Source organism: Melanotaenia boesemani, chromosome 2, assembly GCF_017639745.1.
Source record: "Melanotaenia boesemani isolate fMelBoe1 chromosome 2, fMelBoe1.pri, whole genome shotgun sequence".
Lineage (NCBI taxonomy): Eukaryota > Metazoa > Chordata > Actinopteri > Atheriniformes > Melanotaeniidae > Melanotaenia > Melanotaenia boesemani.
Genome location: NC_055683.1, coordinates 17,712,050 through 17,731,683, shown reverse-complemented (window position 1 = coordinate 17,731,683; position 19,634 = coordinate 17,712,050). Strand labels below are relative to the sequence as shown.

The following is a 19,634-nucleotide window of genomic DNA, read 5'->3' as shown; positions in this document are numbered from 1 at the left end:
AATGAAACACAAATAAATGGCATCAGGGTGTGTGTAGAAGTTTGTGTGTCTGTAACATGAAATTGAGCACCTGCTTAGTGAGGGAGTGTCTGCAGCTCCCTCACAATGTGAACAGCCTGGTTAAACTGGTGTGAACATGGCCCAGTTCACCAGAAAGCACCAAGGTTCTGAGACTCCAGAACAGAATCAGAACCTGGACAGCGTCTGTCTGACAGTGTTTAAAGTTACAGAAGCTGAAGGTGGCCATGTCTGCAACTATTTATTTTTGATGCCATTATCTCGAGATCCCTTGTTACTTATTTCATTGTCTTGAGACCACAACTTGTTTTCACATGACAGCATGTTCACTTTTTTCTCATTATATCAAGAAATCAGCCTTTTGTTTTCTAGTGATAACCACCTACTGTAACCGATTATCATAAGATAACAAGCTTTTAGTTATTCAAGATTATAAGATTATCACAGAAAGCTTGAAAAAAAGGAGTTAGGTTCTCATTTAACTGGTAGTTGTCATAACTACCACATGAGTAAAAAAGTAAGTAAAAGTATAAATGTGGCTTTCTGACTGTCCCCAAACCAAAACATTAGGGCTGCAACGATTAATCGACAATAAAAATAGTCGACAACCAATTTAGCAGTCAACTATTGTCTGCAAAAAAAAAATAAATAAAATAAAAAAAAAACATAAAAAAAAATACGTAGATGAGACATCGTCTTCTAATCCTATCTCTGCTGAGAGTAGCTCAAGTCCCCCAGGGGAAAAATATGGCAGCCGACCACGGAACAGGATGTCTGTGAGAGGACATCAAAAGTCTGCGATAACTTCATGTTACTTACAAAATTAATTAAATACATGTGAGATTTGTAAAGCAGACTTGTGTACCACGGAAGTACGTCTGCAATGCTCCAACATTTAAAGATGAGGAACGTCGGACTTACATAACAACCTCATGCAAGATTTCAAAGCTGAAAGTGAAACAATAGCCATTTCATAATTATGAGATACATAATCCGATGGGTCGAATAATCGTTTTAACAGCTGATGACTAATCGACAATCAGAATAGTCATTAGTTGCAGCCCTACTTAACATAACAAGGTCCTCTTGGTTTTATTTTACTGTTTAGAAGATCAAGATAACAAGCAACCTGTTATCTTGAGATAATGATTTTTCATGCATGGTTGCTCTTAGCTTCCATACAAAATGCTCTGAGGTCACTGACTTTGGTATCAAACTACATATCAGTCCAAGTGTGGTAAACAGGTCATACCTGGTGGCAGGAAAGGAAAGTAACATCAGCTTCCAGTCTTTCATTGCGTTATTATACACATTCTTTCCTTTGCTGAGTTGCTGAGAGTGGTTGAGCCAGAGAACAAAGACGTAAACCCCAGCTTACCTTCCAAAGCTGCCCTGAGTTTTCATGGTAATTTTCATTCATTTTCGACAGGTGAAGGAATCACTTTAGGCAGGCTCCGTGACTCAAAGAAATTCACTTCATGAGAAAAAAAGAATCCCAGGTTTACAATCTAAATGACATATTTGTGTTTTGTTACATTATTAAACACTGCTGGTTGTTTCTGAAATCAGCTGTCTGACAGTCACACACTAACAATGGCTTTTTTCCCCCCTGAGTACTATTCACAGGTTGCTACAAGTCTTTGTTTGCTCTCAATGTCTGCCTCCCTGTGATGTTCGGATACATTCCTCTCTGACACCTGGAAGCTGAGGCTCCTCTCAGGAAGCTGAAAGCCTCAACAAATATAGAATGTGTCTTAAGGGATCTATGGGTCCACACTTGCAGGCCCAGGGGAACATTACATAATAACGTGGTGTGCTTTAATAAATAAGAAAAATTTTGAGATCACAACAAAGTTTAAACACAATGGCACTGCATACTTATTTTGTTTTAATATAAACCCTAGCAGAGTGAGAGAAATGATTCAAGGAGGGTAACGTTCACAAATACGCACAAATACGTGAATTATCTCAACAAAATCAATTAGTTGGGAAAACCAAGAGGCCATTTTCATGTAAACTTAAGAGTTTGAGTTGGCCTCAAAACTCAGAAATCTACAGCAAACAGTTGCCTTGAAATTTTGAGTTTGGATAACATTTTCATTTTTACAGTGAAGAAGATGTAACGTCAAACACTGCATGTTGTGTTTACAGTGGTAAAGACGGACGCCAGATGTTAGCATGTGTCTATCAACCTCTAAGTTGTTGTAAAATCAGAACTGACAAAATCCTGATATATATTGTTTGGTCCATTGTTTGATCTTGCTATGTCATGATTCCTCTGCCACACATCTGTGACATCTGTCTCACCTCAGTGACATAAAAGTCAGATAAAATGCCACATGACTGTTGCTTTAAAAAACGTGTGTATCTGATTTAGTACCACATTTGAAAGTCACCTAAACCGGCTTTGAATAAATTGGATTTGTGTTGTTCGGGCTGTAATGAGAAGAAAGATATGGGTCACATATGGAGGAAAAAAGTCTGATTTAGGGCACTTTTGCCTGAAGTGAATGTAGCCTAAAAGAAACACGTTCACAGTGAAAAGCAAGCCAACATTATTTATAAAGCACTTCAAAAGCAGTAGATACTGACCAAAGTGCTGAACAGTAAGCATAAAATAAGACCAAAAACTAAAAAACAAGATACAAATATATAAATACCAAAAATTATATTTTAAAATAATAATAAAATCAACTCTCATGCTGGGTTAAGCACCAGAGAGAAGAAATGGGTTACAAGGAGAGATTTAAAAACTGTTCTGTGACTGTAGATGGATTAGAACATGGTGGATGTTCTCAGGACACCTTCAGCAGATAACCTGGAAATTCTTTTCTGCTTTTTGTTTGCTGGGATACATTAGATTTGTTTCAGTTGGTTTGGAAAAAACGAAAGAAATCGGCCTGTTGTGGTTTTTCAGAGGGTGGCTGTCGACAAATTTAACGTATGCCATATGAAAAATAAGAGATGTGGTCACTACCCAAAACAGTTTTGTGGAAAAAGACAAAGAAAACATCTTTGGTCATATTTGACAGAAACAAAAATGGATGTACATTTTTATGATTGTGGTTTGCTTGAGTCCTTCATGATTATTCTTCCATTTCAGTGAATATAGGCTAGTATTCTACACAAGTAAAAACAGCTGATTGTTCTTTTTGTAAAAACTGTCATCATGTGCAACTCTTTCAAGAAATAGCAAAAAACACACGGATTACTGAATTTGTAAATTATTTCTATGAACATTTTCTCATTTACAACCTAAAATGTACAAAAATATGTATGTGGAAGTATGTAGGGTGAAAATGATGCTACAGCTAGCTTATCATGACACAAAGACTCCAAACACGAAGTAACAGTTCACCCAGCTCTGGATTAAAGTACAATCTTGTCTTAAAAATCATTGACTGTGTTTATTACATTTAGCAAAACAGAGTTACAGATGTTTTTGTTTGGACTGAACTAGCAAGGTAGCTTAAATATGTATTTGTTAGCTAATCTTGCTGGTAATGCTACTTGTGGGCAGGTTTACATGGCATCAGAAAAGGTGGAAAAAGGCATGAACAAAACAATTTGCTCTGACTATTTTTGAGAAAAAAAATTGTTTAAGTTTTTATGATTTTTTGCTCATCTGGGTACACTTTGATTATTCTTCCATGTTAGTGAATATAGGCCAGTACTCTCTTCAGGTGGAAACAGTCAGCTGATCTTATTTGATCATACTGTATCTGATTAATGTTCCACCTCTCTATTAGACAAAAAAAACAAAAAAAAAAACAAAAGAAAAACACGCAAATTAATTTTTTTTTTTTTTTTTTTTTTTTTTTGTGAGTTTTATCATTTCTATTCACATTTTATTTGCAACTGTAGATGGAGTTATGTAAAGCCTGGCAGTTATGCTATTGCTAGCTTAGTATGACACAAAACCACCTAACCTAACAGCCCAGTTCTGGGTTAATACAACCATGTCTCTAAAATGCTGAGAGTGGGGTGTGTTAATTACTGTTTAGGATCACTTTCTCACTTACTAAAACTGAGTGATTACCTTTTGTTTTTTGGATGGATTAAACTAGCATGGTAAATAAATGTTGATTGCTTAGCTAATCTTGCTAATAGTCCTATTTTAACCAGGTTTTCATGGCATTAGAATAAACACTAAACTAAGCTAACTTTAGATTTCTAATATGTTTGAACACAGGAAAGTATTTTTTTATTTTAAAGTCCTTATACAGTTAAAACGTGTGCCTGTATGTTTTGTTTTTTTTTTGTTTGTTTTTTTCCCCTTATTTCCTCATTTTGCCAAGCTTGTTTTGCAGTCACACACTTTTCTCCTCCCCTTCCAAATCTATGCCACATGAAAGCAGCGCACACCGTCTCTCCATGTCAGAGGTGTGTTATTAGCGTCCACAGACTCCAGAGTGTCTGCTGCACTGTTACCTCCCACAACCTCCTTTACACGCACCCTGCTTGTGAGTGTAAAATATATGGCTGGGTGCAACCAGTATCTGTTGTCTGACTCATTCTGCCGAGCAGCAGATAAGCACCGTCAGCGCCTTTATGTGTGTGAGCAGAATTCACACGTAAACACATGCAGAAATTAATATGCTAACACCTGAGTGAAATACACAAAATACATTTTAATTTTGTAATTATCTTCAGGAAACTTGATAATGTTTCAATGAGACAAATTGTTGTGCTTCTTCATAGCTACAATTGACATAAATAAAACAAATAAAAAATAACCTGAGTACGGCGTGTGTTATTATAATTTTTACATGTCATTTTTAAAATCTTTTAGCACCAACTTACTCATTTTGTGTACTTAAAGCACCCAGAGTCTGACTATGTTAGTGGGCAGGAACTAAATGGCTACTTTATATATTTATATACATGCAGATAAGTTAAAAACTCGTAGTAAGCTTTATTAAGTCCTCTCTGGTTTTAACAGGCTTTGATAAGTTTGGTAAAAAAAAAAAAAAAAAATGATTTTGTCATGTGGATGTCATGGGGTCATCTCCAGTAAGAGTTGGCCATCTGGAAGATTTGGGCCTTGATGTTTAAAAGATGTGGAGATAAGTAAGATCATAATTTCTTCTCTTAAAATGGCCTTAAGTCTAAGAAGGAAGAATAAAATACATATGCAGACTGAGACACAAGTCTAATAGACTTGGGCACCAGCTTAATAAATTCTGCTCTTATGTGACATATTAAAAATCTTGACACAATATCGCTTTAAAAGCAAGCTGTAAAACAGCCTGAAGGCTTCACATTTTATACCCATCCTGTCAGATTTTACCAACTTGCCCTGAAGAAAATCACATGCCAGAAATAAGGCATCTTGACGATCTTGCTTTGTCTTTTTGCAGGCCAAAACTAGTCTAGTCAAACTGGTGCTGTCACAGTTTAACCATGGCTTTACACGCCGTTGCTTCTTTGGGGATTAGTTTTTATTCTAATTAAAACCTTTTAAATGCTCTAAATATGAAGCAGACAGCTAACTATCCTGGTTGGAGTATTAATAGATTTAAAAGTAAAGAATGGCAATGGCTTACTTTTTTATTTGCTATTAATATATATAACAATCAATAAAAGAATAGCCAAATGACGGATTCTATACAGTTAACCAAAACAATCTTTTCCCACTAATTCTGATGGTCATAATTATGGGTTCAGAAATTTTGATGACTTGGCTAACTTAAATTTTTATTTTTAATAAGTACAAGAAACTGCTTTATTATTACGACTCACATTAACAGATTATTTTCTTGCTATATTTTCTTGCTAATAGTATGAGAGCATGAGAGGTTAATTTCTTTCTGTTTTGAATATTCTTCCATATTCAGTGCCAAATAAATTATATTCCTTACCCCTTAGCTAAAGAAGTTGCACTTACGTTACCCACAATGCAACCTGACCACCAAGTTTGGCCTCATATTCGCACGTATGTTAAATGTTCAGTTTTTGAGCCACTCTACCCAAGCAGAGATGACCAGAACATCAAAAGGAATAATACAACACAAATATTATGTAACTATGGCTATGCTAAGCTAACATCAGGTTAGCTTAGCTTATCTGTAAACAAAGATCTAAAACAGGAAGTTAGCATGGGTCCATCTTATGCTAACTCCATTGTTTCCCAAAAGAAAATAAGTTTACTTGAGTGAATGTGGATTTGTGAATTTTAGCAGACTTTTAGTAGTTTTTTTCTTTTCTTTGTTTTGGTCGTAAAAATAATTCCAGAAGAACATTTTAAGCAAACAACAGAATAATAGCAAATAGAGTAGAAAATAAAAAGTTCCTAACATAAATATGAAGATATTTCAAAAAGTAAAAATACAAGAAAAAAGAAGAAAAAAGCACAGGGCTCAGGTCAAAATGTCGAGAGTCTGTTTTCCTGGATCAGTAGACGGCTCCCATACTCTGTGTTGCTGACGGTGCTGTTGGTGGCGTGTGGTGTGTCTGGCCTGAATGTGGCAAACCTAAATGCACACCCTGCTGCTGGTACCAGTTCTGGTGTGTGTAATCATCCATGTAAGCGGGTGATGAATCGACTGGAGGCTGATATGGATCCTGTCCCCTGCTGGAAGGATCCAGCATTGAATTATTTTTCATGCCGCTGCTGTTTGTGTTGTTGCTGCTATTGTTATTGCTATTGTTGTTACTGTTGCTGTTTCCGTTTTCCCACACAGCTGGGGACGGGGGAGAGTTGCAGGCCATGGAATCGCTGGCTTCTGGACTGTGTTCAAGAGGGACATCTCTGAGAGGAAACTCTCCATTCTTGAAGAGTTTCTTAAACTTGGAGCGACGGTTCTGGAACCAAATTTTCACCTGGATGGAAGAGCAGGAAATATTGAAGCAACTTGAGATTCAACATCACAAAGACAACCTTGAAATACAGTAGTACTATATTGACAAGAAAGAATACATGGAGTTGGATCTAAACATTGATGATATTTTCATGTTTGGATGCAAATGATTTAGCTACAGCAGAGGCTGGTTAGCTTAGCCTAGCTTAGCTTAGCAAAAATACTGGAACCAGAAACAAATATCGGTCCTGTTTCAAACTGCAGGTACAAGACCACTTGAAAGTTGTGATTTTAACACTTTTAGCATCTGGCTTGGTCTTTTCCCAAACTAGTTATGTGCTCTGTAGCACCATAAAAGATTAAAGAAGATCCCACATGGTCATTTAATCCACATTAAGACAAGATGTTTTTTTTCTCTCTCTCTCTCTCTCTCTCTCTTTTTAGCTTATTGTGGTTAATTGTTTTTTCTTTCACCATGTCATCCCCGAACATACCCCTTTCCAGGCAGTGCATTGAGCAAATTGACCAGCTGGTGAACTTAGAGGAGCATTTATCTGCTGAAAAGACATTTTAAACACTTAAAAGCTGCTTTCATACATGCACTGGAGTCCTAACATGTTCTACACATGTTTTTTAATGGCTGACTTTAACTTCTACAATATTAGCTCTGTACTTTTTGCAGAGATTTTCCACCAAACTCCCAGGTACATCAGCAAGTGGGACAATGGAACAGTAGATATCCTGGAGTATTTACTGCTACTGAGCAGGTTTAGTGAGTGAGTGAGTAATTGTTCTACTAAGCTGTTTGCTACTTTCCACTCATTCCTTGCCATTGTGTGTAGGTTCAAATACACATGTTATTGATATCAACACAATAAAGTTCATCATGGAGCCTCACTCACTATATTCAACAGTGACTTCCATGGTCTACTTTTAGCACATTTTTTATGTTTAGCCTCCTCTGTGCTCTGGACAGATATTCCCACACATTTCTAGTTGATCGAGTGCTTCTAGAAGAAAGTCTCTTGCTTGTGAGAACAGCAGTTGTGAGAAAGATCAAACCTAAATGTTTGCACTTTCTCCTTAACATTTCTGATGTTCATGTGTTAAAACAGCTCCAGTTAGTGAGAACAGAACTTCTCCTTTATTGAAGGGCTCACTTAACATCTTTAGCCAAAGAAAAGTCTAAAGAAACACTATGACTTTTTATATTTAAAACTAAACTAACTGTACATAGATTGGATGTGGTCTTCCTCATTATTAGACAGGAACTTCACACATGAATGTTGATTCCTTGGCATGAAATAACATGAGATGCATCAAACCATTCTGCAATCATTAGGAATGAAATAGCTGGAAGAACAGAACTGCAGGAAGTAGACTGTTACAACTGCAAATGGTCAGACAAATATGACAGCATTGTTCTATATACCTTTTTATAAAACAGATCAAAATAAACTAGATTAAAGTCATATAATATTAGAAATACAGAAAAAATCCTTGTACAAGGCTGTAGAAGTAAAATGTTGGTTATGAAAATGTAAAAAAAAAGAGTTATGAATCCAATGATTATATATATATATATATATATATATATATATATATATATATATGTATATATATATATATAGTGTGTGTGTGTGTGTGTGTGTGTGTGTGTGTGTGTGTGTGTGTGTGTGTGTGTGTGTGATCTAATAACAGTGACAGCTACTACAGTCCTGTTATATCAGAGCGAATGACATGTGGAGGAGTGGATTTGTTGTCTTAAGGCCTATGAACGTTACTGAAGCGTGACACTGAACAATGATTTACAGCAGCCGCGATAAAACAACCTGGACCTTAAGTTTTGTCTTTATCACTGGAGCAGAGATGATTCATGAGGTGGTAAATCATTACATAATAAAAAACAAGCCTAACAACTCCAAACACTGCTGACAGCCACCTCCGACTCTTCATTCAGTCATTTTCTTTTTCTGTCTCATGTTTATCTTAATTTTGCCTGAGAGAGAATCATGTAGTCTGTTTTTAACTTATTTACATATATTAGATTTTTTTTTTTACTCCATTTCTCTCCTCACTTAATTTAGTTTCAGTCACCTTTTTCAGCTGGTACATGTTGACCAGCTGCCATCAATCCTTCCCCTTCAGTCCACATGACCTGACACCCCAACTGAGGCTAAAATGAAAATTTCTCTTTGGTCGTCAGACTTTCAGTCACCACTCAACAATCTACAGTGCAGGATCACATTTACATCCCTTCATGTTTTCTATAGAAATGTTGGTCTTCTCTTGGTGTCAGCTTAGCGTTGCAGCCTCACCTGTGTCTGTGTGAGGCCCAGCTGTGCAGCCAGCTCGGCTCGCTCCGGCAGGGCCAGGTACTGTGCAGACTGGAACCTCCTCTGCAGCACGGCCAGCTGGTAGCTGGAGTAGATGGTCCGCGGCTTGCGCACCTTTTTGGGCTTCCCGTTGACCATCCGAACTTCCAGGTCAGGTTCCTCTTTCACTGTGGAAGGAGTGGGAACAAGCAGGGAATGTCATACTGCAGCAACATGGCGATGCTCGGCTCTCTGACCTTTCAACGTGACTGTGACTCACTTTGTTCAAACAATGAGGTGATGCTGCAGGAGGTCTCTACGAGCCACTTTGTGCAGATATGTTGTCACACAAAAATAACCACGGCCTTTACAACCCTGAAATTTCAAAGAAATTCCGCCAGCGCTCTGAACTTATAATTTGGCCTGAGAGTCTCCCACAGCCTGGGAGGGAGACGGAGATTTATAGGTGCTTTTCATGTAGCCTGGAGGCCAACGTGGGTTCATCTCTCCCCACTTCTACAGCTATTCCTGCATCGGATTGTGCCTGTTTTTTCTTTAAATATATAACCAATCTCACTTACAGTAAATAGATTTGGTCAACTTGTATTCATCTCATCCTGGGGGTGGGGGGCGGGGGGGGGGGGGTGGGGGCTGGATTTGTATAAACCTTCATTCACCGCAATTTGCAAATAATAATTCATGAAAGTCACCAAAAAGTTTACTTTTTCAAGAATTTTTTTCCAGCCTGTACATCCACAATTTTAAGATTAGGAGATGTTTTAAAAGCTGAGTCAGTATATCCAAATACAACAAATTATTGTCCTTAATTTACAGCTAAGGTCCGAATTTTATACACGATGTATGTGAAGAATAAATTGCATCAAAATAAATGAATCATGCACAGATTATTTAAAAATTGTATATACTGTAAAAAAACAAATAGCCTGGATAAAAACTAACAATAAATAAACAAAATGCAAATTACAAAACATAAATAAACTTTGAATAAATAAAAAATAAAATAAAATATTGACTAAGAAATCTCTCTTATTGGCAGCCTTTGTTTCGCTCGTGGCTGCAGGCCTTGCGTGATAAGCTGGATGATTCAAAGGCCAAGGTTGGCTGACATGTCGTGACACCTGACGAGCGTGGCTGAGGGCCAAAGTCCCCCGGGGCCATTTCCAGAAGTCAAACCCAACTGGAATGCCAAAAAAACAGAGCACCAGTCTGTCGAGTTTGTTCTCTCTCCTTACTTTGCATAGACACCTTCCAACTCAAGGAAGAGCCAGAAGCGGGAAAAACTCTTTAACGTGTCGCCATTTACGCTCCGCGGCGCTTCGTGTGATCAGTGTGTTGTTTGTGTGTTTGATAAGACATTTATACACAACATCCAAGTTTTTAACCCAGCGCCCTCTGACTGATGGATATTTTGGTGTTGAAATAAATTAAAGGAGATGGGAACACTTTTACTTCTATTTTTGTCAATATTTCCATTTTAAGTTTTACAACTTCAGAAAGTTAGAAATGACTGGTTTCATTTTACAGCTGAAAAAAAATGCTCATTTTAACTCAACATGACAAAAAGGCTTCACTTGGTTGCGTTTGTGTTGTTCTCGCCCGTTTTAAAAAACAATAATCCTTTTCTGATAGTGGTTTAACAAGTTTAACATTACAGATAATCTGTTTAAAGTGTGTACAGCTGTTTCCAGTGTGGAGTGGAAAACTAGAGAAAAAAAAGTCCTGAGTAAACTTGTGTAGTTTGTTTGGATATAAACAGTTTTATATTTAGTTTTACATTCAGGACGAAGACGATTTGGGAAAATTTGACTTTTTACATTAAAAATTATTTCTAAGTGTCTGAATCGGTAAGATTTGGTCTCAGTTTGGAGGCTGCAGCTGGAACTCACCACTTTCCAGCAGCGTAGACTGGACGTCCCTGCTGAAAGCTCCGTGCTCCCTGTACGCTGCGGGGGGGTACGGGTACTCTGCTTTACCGACCGGGTAGGCACCTCCCGGAGCCATCCCGTTCAGGTTGTAGTGGTGGTAAGCGTACGGGTTCATGTGCTGGGCTGAATACGGCTGCTGCGCCTGGTAAAAATCCTGCGTGCCGTGGAGCGCGCTCTGGCCGCTGTAGAAGCCCATGTCCGTGGAGGAGGACTCCGGAAGGGTCGGAGAGTCCTTAGTAGCCGATATGGAGCCCCCAGCTATGGGGAGGGACGGCTTTTTCTCCTCGAAGACAGGTGATGATTGCCCGTTCATTATTTCAGTTTTTGGTGGCGGTGTTTGCTCCAGCTCCGTCTATCCTCTCAGTCAGTGTGGAGCTGGCGTTCCCAGACTCCCCTGACGCAGCAGCCAGGCTGTCCACCGTGGCGGGCGGCGCCCAACCCAACAAGAGCTCCTAATTACAGGGCGCGCCGAGCTGAGCCAAGCCAGGCAGGACAGAGAGGAGTGGATGTCTCCTTCTCATTGGCTCGCTTGCTCGCTCCCTGCCTCTGCCCTGAAGCCAAGACAGTGCTGACTGTCGCCTGTCTGGCTCCCTTCTTCTCCCCACAGAAACCTCCACTAAGCCTCCCCCTTGGGCTTGAACCAGAGCGCATAAACAGTTGGCAAGCTTCATTTAGGAATCCTCTCGCAACTCCCTCAAAATACACTAAAGACCCAACATGCAAAACTTTCTAAAGCTTCAGCAGCCAGCTCACGCATAATAAGGATGTGATAAGGAGTGTTTGCGCATTTTCTTTCAGGTGCTGCCTCCTATTCACATGCAAATACACAGCCAGGTGCTGTTGAAGATGCGTGTTGGGGGTTATTTACAGTTAATCAGGGCTTTTAAGAAAGGCTTTCTTTATTTACACTGGTCTACGTGCCCCCCGAGCTTCTTCCATGTTGAGGGAAGTCACACAGACACCAGCGGGGGTGTTTATCATCCTCAGAAAACCATGTGAATATAACTGATGGAAAAGGAAAACTTTAACAGAGCTTCACACAAAGAAATACCGAAATACTAAAATAGGGATTGATGAGCAGAAAAAAAAGTATCCTCTTGTAACAAGCAACCAAGAATATGCCCCCTTAAGGTCATCACTGCTTTTCTACGTAGAAGTTGAAGTCCATGCAGTGACGTGCCATCACCACAAGGTGTCACTGTTTAGATGTAAAAATCAGGGCACATACTGAGCGCATGCAACTTAGTCCTTTAAAACGGCTTTAAAATGGACAAAATATATTGATTTTAACATCTAATCACAAACAACAAACAATTACAAGTTAAGTAAATGCAATAAGTTATTGCCATTAACTTTTTGTTAACTCCTTTCTCATTTCCTTTTTTAGAGCTACTGAAACAAAGGTCTAAAAATCTACCAACTCAACCCTAATTGTTTATCCATTATTTTTAACTCACTTTTCACAGCAAATTCAGATGTTAAGTCCTGATTCAGCCCTCATTTCTTTACATTGAGTTTTCTATCAGCCAGACCTTCTAGAAATCTTTAAAGTGGTGCATTTCTTCCTGCTTTGCTGCTATGCGGACGCTTCCTGCCTTGCTCTCCCTTATGCTTGCATTTTTCTTATTTTTCCTTATCTTTACCGGCAAGGAATTTAAGAACAATGACTCCTTGTCACTTATAAATCACTGCAAGAAATATATATTTTGATAAATCTAATTGATTGCCATTGAATAACTAGTGGAATGATGTCTCCTAACCCTGCAGTATCAGTGAGCTGCACTGAGTGTGAGCAACTTTCTTTGAGGATAACACAGCTGGAGAAGAGGACGGAAACACTTCCAGGCATTCGTGTGAATTTTTTGACTCTGTTGTAGCTTCTGTACATGCTACTGAGTTGTCAAATGGATTGAGTCAAATCTTCATCATGAAGGCATGTCGAATGTGGAGCCTCCCACTACAGACCTGGCTGATAAGCTTCCTTGGATGTGTTCAAATGACACTGGAATAGCTGGGAAAATCCCAAACTGGACCATCAGACTGATCTCTGCTACTGGAACAGTGTTGGTGCCAGACCAAAGTCATCAACCCCGGCCAGAACATGGTCTGATGTTGTTTGTCGCAGAGGTAAATCCAGCAGGAAATTTAAAGCTCCAGCACTCACTCCACCACCTGAAGTCTCACTGCATAATAAATATGATGTGTTGAGTCATATTAAAATGAATGATGATGAATGTAATGCAAGGATCTATAAAAACTCAAGAAATAGCCCTAAAACTCAGCCCAGGGCTAACCAGACCAGGAGGAGAGGCCAAAATTCCACAAACAGGAGGACTAGAGAAGCCATCGGCGCCTCCACACAAAAACAAATGGACACAATTCTGATTGGGGACTCCATAACACAGCATGTGAGGATGGCAAAGACAGAAAATTTAACACTTTTTGATACATCAGTCAGGGAACTGACAGAGATCTTGCTGACCATTCTGTCTTCACATCCAGATGGTATGAAGATTATTGTCCACACAGGGTCTTTTGATATTCTGAGGAGGAAAACTGTCTCTGAGATCCTGAAGAAAGACTTTTCTCTGCTGTTGGAGAGACTGTGTCAGTTTGGAGCACCATGTTTACATTTCAGGACCCATTCCTACAGCAGGTAAAGGAATTGAACTTTTCAGTAGAATTCTTGGCCTGAACACATGGTTATCAAACGCATGTATCATCCATGGGATAAAGTTCATTGATAACTTCAATATCTTTTGGAACTGTAAGGAGCGATTCAGACCTGATGGTGTGTATCCAAATCTAACTGGATGCAGATTACTTGGTGCACACTTGCATCATGCTGTTGGGACAGCAAATCCAAACATGAGTGTACAGATAAGAGCGAAGGACACAGCAGAGAGGCGATCTACTCCCAGCTCTCCCCCCTCACCAGACCCTCTTCTCCACATCACCCAAGGTCTTAAAAGGATGTCTCTATCCAGGTCTGAACCCCAGCGACCACCAACTACCAAGAAATACAGGGCTCCCCCTACTCCCCCTCCTCATCCTCCTCTTAGATCATCTGTCTTGACCGAGCAGGGCACGGGAGGATGTGCAGGAGGTTCCCAGAGCAGCAGCAGAATTCACAACAAAGATAACATGCCATGATGCGTTCAGGGTCTTTGCTGTAGTTTTGCTTCTACTGACAGCTGTTCTGAGATCAAGCCTGGACCCAGTAGGATTCCTGTGTTAGTAAAATAAGGAATCGAACACGGTCAGTTTGTGGGGTGAATCGATATAATCTGTTAACTATACCTTGAAAACCCCAGAATACAACAGAGACCAGTGTAAACTTCTGTCCAACAAGTCACTGTTAGTTAATGACTTCATCATTTCTCACAGTTTAGATTTTCTTTTTCTGACAGAAACATGGTTAACAGAAGACACAAGTGCTACAGTTCTTAATGAAACAGCACCCCCTCATTTTAGTTTTATGAATAAATGTCGAAACGGGAGGAAAGGGGGAAGAGAAGCTGCCTTATTTAAAGATTCATTCCAGTGTAAAGAGATTTCATTTGGTGATTTTACTTCTTTTGAATATCTTAGTTTTATTTTAAAAATTTCAGTCCGGCTTCCGACCTCATCACAGCCCTGAAACAGCTCTGGTCAAAGTGTTAAATGACATTAGGTTGAATACTGATTCTGGTCAAGTATCAGTCCTGGTTCTGCTGGATCTCAGTGCTGCATTTGATACTGTAGATCACAGAATCCTGTTGCACAGGCTGGAAAACTGGGTTGGACTTTCTGGAGCGGTCCTTAACTGGTTCAGGTCCTATTTAGAAGGCCGGAGTTATTTTGTTACGATCGGCAGCTATGAATCCGAGCGAGTGGCCATGACTTGTGGAGTCCCCCAGGGGTCAGTCCTTGGAACTCTTCTGCTCAACTTGTATATGCTCCCTCTGGGTCAGATATTACAGAATTATAGCATTAATTATCAAAGTTATGCAGATGATACACAACTTTATGTGTCTCTGTCACCAGATGACTGCAGTCCAATAGACTTATTGTGTCAGTGTCTGGAGCAAATAAACACCTGGATGAAGAAAAATTTTCTACAATTAAATGAAGACAAAACTGAGATTATTCTGTTTGGTAGCAAAGAGAAGAGGGTCAGCATTGGTAAACCCCTGGAGACTCAGGCTCTTAAATACACCAACCAAGTTCGTAACCTTGGAGTGTTGATACATTCAGACCTGACTTTTAGCAGCCACATCAAAGCTTCACTAAGAAGCTTTTTACTAGAAACATCAACAGAATTAAAAGTTTATCTACCAGAAAGACCAGGAGAAACTCCTCCATGCATCTATCTCCAGTAGGCTGGATTACTGTAATGGTCTTTTAACAGGACTCTCTAAGAAGAGCATTAAACATCTGCAGCTCATCCAAAACGCTGCTGCTAGAGTTTTAACCAGGACTAAGAGATCTGAACACATCACACCAGTTTTGAAATCTTTACACTGGCTATAAACCTAGCAGAGCTCTTAGATCCAAAGACTCTGGTCAACTAGTCCAAACCAGAGTCCAGATCAGAGTACAGGCTAAACATGGAGAAGCAGCATTTAGCTGTTATGCTGCAAACAAGTGGAACAAACTGCCAGTGGAGATTAAACTTTCACCAAAATGTAGAAATTTTTAAGTCCATGTGAAAAATATTTATTTCATCATGCGCCTGTGCATGAAATCTGCATGTTAACTTTTTAACTCATCTTGCTTTTAATCAATTTAATGTAATCTATTATTTTATTGTTATTTTTTTTTATTCCTGTTGTGTGTTTTTGCCTTTTACTATTTCTTAATATTTGTAATGCTTTTGTTATATGTAAAGCACTTTGAATTGTCCTGTTCATGAAATGTGATGTACAAATAAACTGCATTTTCAGTTTATTTTTTGTTTACTGGTTATCCAAGCATCAAAAAGGATCACAACTCAATGGATGAACCAATGTCACATTAAATGAATTGGAAAGTAGTTTTTGTTTTTTAAATTGTGTCTAGTAGCTCGTCGCCAAGACAAATAGGTCACCCTTTCATTAGTCATGTAAAAAATGTCAAAGTTAACAGAATCTGACAGAAAAATTTTTTTATTTTTTGTACCGGCAATTTAATTCCCAAAGGGCCGAAAACATGACAAATCTCATCTTTCCTTAACCCATAAAAGCCTCATGTGACATATTTGATACATAGTTTATTGAGACATTTTGCTTCACTTTATGGTAAAAACTTTGTTCAAACTCCCGTTCAACATAATCTGATACTTGTCTTCTGCCCCATAAGCAGAAAACGCACTATAATAATGTTTAAATAGCCCATGGTAATAAATAGAACAAAAACTGTTACATTTTGTTAAAGAGCCAAATAAAGACCTTGTATTTTAAAAATTTGTACTTTTCTTACCATTTTTAATGGGTTGGGTCTAGAACCTGTTGCACTTACAACGGTAACCAAGCGGTGTGGGAACATCTGTACAGAGAACAGAACAAAAGGCAGAAACATTAAAAAGAAGAGCTTTGGGAAGTTCTCCAGGAAGCCTGGAAAACTATTCCTGCAGACTACTCCAAGAGATGATGAGAGAGCTTCTCTAGGGGAAATTAAAGCTACTCACACCAAATGTGTTTCCACTTGTGTTTGATCATTTTCTTTGTGGCAATAAATAAAAAATACAGGTGGCTCAAACCTCTGCACAGTTCTGCACCACCTGTCATTTGTATCATGAGGGGAAATGACACATGTGCTGCCAACCTCTTAATAAACACCTTGAAGTATGAGGCTCATATGCAAAGGTCTGGGCACTCATGATCTAAATTTCTGTTCCTGTTAACAGTTCAGCAGGAAGATGAAACAACCTCCAAAAGACATGAACATCTTCTATGTACATATATATATATATATATATATATATATATATATATATATATATATACATATATATATATATATATATATATACATATATTCTGCGGACATCCTCTAAATGTAAGGCTTGAAACTTCAGAAATAAAAGGTTAAAGTGGCATTTGGTGGATTATGTTAACAGCTGAGGCGGCACAGCCATGTGGCAAAAATCAGCTTCTCGCTGAGTTAAGAAACTTCGTAAATAAGGAAGATAAAGTGTTTGTGGGTGTATTCGGTTCACCACTTAAACAAAGCACCAACAATCAGAAAACCAGATTCTCTTGCAGTGATAAGGCTAAATTAGGATTTTTAAAAAAGCACTTCCAGTAAATTTATTAATGTATTAGAAAATTTACGAGTTAATTTCAGATTTCTCTCTAAAATGGTGAACTAATATGTTATATACTCATTATATGCAAAGTGAAATATTTCAAGCAGCTATTTGTTTTAACTGTGATGACTATGGCTTGCAGCCTATGAAAACCCACCACACACAGACCTGGACATGGGCTTCAAATGTCGTATTCCTCTTGTGAAGCGTCTTACCTGGACTAAAGGAAATATGAACTGATGAGCAGTGGTCCAAAGTGCTCTTTTGAATGAGGCAAATTCTGCATCTCATTTGGAAATCCAGGTCCCAGAGTCTGGAGGAAGACTGGCGAGGCAACGATCCAAGTCACTTAGAAGTTTCCAGTCTGTGGTGATGTGGGAGCCATGTCAGAGTCCAGAATCAACACAGCCGTCTACCAGGTTTTAGAGCGCTTCGTGCATCCTTCAGCTGAAAAGCTTTTTGGAAATGCTGACTTAAGTAAACCCTCTAGACCTGAACCCTGTAGAAAATCTATGGGACATTGCTAAGAAAGCTGCTACTGAAGCATCCCTGTCTTGCATTCCACCCCCGCAGTAGGCTGATAACATCCATGCCATGCTGCAGCGAGGCAGGAATTCATGCACAAGTACTGAGTTCATATGCAGGACTATACTCTTCACATGGTCACATTTCTGTATTCAAAATCTTTTTTTATAGATTTCATGTAATATTCTAATTTTCTCAGATTCTGATTTTTTGGTTTTCATAAGCTTTAAGCTATAATTGTCAAAATTATAACAAATAAATGCTTAAATTATCTCACTTTGTATGTAATAAGTCTAAATATTAGTTTCCATTTTTACATTGAATTACTTGAATAAATTAAGTTGTGCAGAATATTCAGATTTTTTTTGAGTTTCACCTTTAAATATCGGCTGGTAATATTGGTCCAGTTTTACTTATCGGACCCACGTGTTTAAATAAACATACCGATACCGACAACACAAATATATTGTGTATTCCTAATACTTCTAAAGGTGCTGCTTTCTTTATCCACTATTTCTGTAACATCCTTTGCTTGCCACTAAGTTTCCAGCATCTTAAAGTCACACAACTTACAGGTTTCGTTTTTTTATTAGCATCTTTCACCATGTCATATATAGTAAACCCTCAAATTCTTGCAAAATTAAGTTCCCAAAATTTACAGCTTCATTTTCTTCAGCAAAACCTGCCTTGTTTTCCTCTTTTTAACACAACCGACTCACGCACAACACGGCCTCAAAAAGCACTTCGTGTAACCGTCCACGCTTTCAGCGGCAAGGTTTACTGTTCTTACTCCTTATAAAAAAGGGGGACAGTGAGAGTATATCAGGCCTTGGATGAACAGAGGCGCTTGGCAATGTTATATACAAACAGGTAGTGGGAGTGAAGGGGGGAGGGAGGAGAGTCCTGTGGTCCCAAGTGGACCAAAGCTCAGTTCCCTGTGTGGTCCACGATCCCAGGATGCCCTGTGAGTGAGCTTGTGAAGGATGTGAGGGGTGATGAGGGGTTGTTCTGATGCCCTGCAATTTCTTTTATTGTGTGTTTTTGTGTGGGTGTGTGTGGGGCCTCAGGTAGATTTTTTTTATTACAACTGCAGAAAAACAAACATTCAGTTTCAGGGTCGGTTGGCAAATTGAACGTAGACCAACCAACCAGACTTTACCCTGCTCTGATAACACACTCAATTTCTTCTGTTTATTTATGATACATGTATGTATAAGTACTGTATATGTATTATTTATTATCTTACAAGATTCCCTGATGGCCAGCGCAGAGAAAAAAAAAAAAAAAAGGAGGGGAGGGGAAAAGGAGGCTTGTCCATCTTTTTGTTTAACATACAGTAGAAAGAGCAGAGGAAGGATGCAGTGCCAGGATTGGTCCACAGGGGGAGCACTGTGTCTGATCAGCCCCAATTAGATTAGAGGGAAGAGACAGTGACAGGAAGGAGGGAGGAGAGCGGAGGACTGACGGAGGAGTGAGAGGAGCAGAGTCCACCCAGTCAGATTCTTCTTCTGTTGGGTTGGCTTCATTTGGACAGACAGCTTGTTTATTTGCTTGCTGGGTTTTGAAGTGTTTGTAATCTCCTCATCCTCCTCCCCTCGTCCCTCCTGGATTGAGGTGAGCGATCGACGGAGAGCTGACTGGCCCACGTCTCCCCGGACAGGAGGACAGATGGTGGCATTCTCTCTGAGGAGAAACAAAAATAGAGCAGTCAGGAAATTAAACAGGAATGAAATGAGGATCGTCATTTGTGTTTAGGAGACAT

General features: G+C 39.0%; 1 protein-coding gene across 1 annotated transcript; it reads right to left on the bottom strand.

Moving 5' to 3' along the window:
- Nucleotides 1–4,264: 4,264 nt before the first annotated feature.
- On the bottom strand, nt 4,265–11,626 carry LOC121634667 (homeobox protein Dlx3b-like). The gene is made up of 3 exons (XM_041977517.1): nt 11,041–11,626; nt 9,137–9,321; nt 4,265–6,840 (listed from the first exon to the last, which is right to left on the bottom strand). The coding sequence occupies exons 1-3, from the start codon at nt 11,390–11,392 to the stop codon at nt 6,412–6,414; spliced, it is 966 nt and encodes a 321-aa protein (XP_041833451.1). The 5' UTR covers nt 11,393–11,626; the 3' UTR covers nt 4,265–6,411.
- Nucleotides 11,627–19,634: the final 8,008 nt, after the last annotated feature.

Bases quoted from the DNA above. Each gene is read 5' to 3' on its own strand.
- LOC121634667 (XM_041977517.1), bottom strand. From the start codon at position 11,392: ATGAACGGGCAATCATCACCTGTCTTCGAGGAGAAAAAGCCGTCCCTC. The intron at 9,322-11,040 runs GTGAGTTCCAGC...CTCCTTCCACAG, and splicing joins GTCTACGCTGCTGGAAAGTG to TGAAAGAGGAACCTGACCTG. The intron at 6,841-9,136 runs GTGAGGCTGCAA...TCTTCCATCCAG, and splicing joins TGGGCCTCACACAGACACAG to GTGAAAATTTGGTTCCAGAA.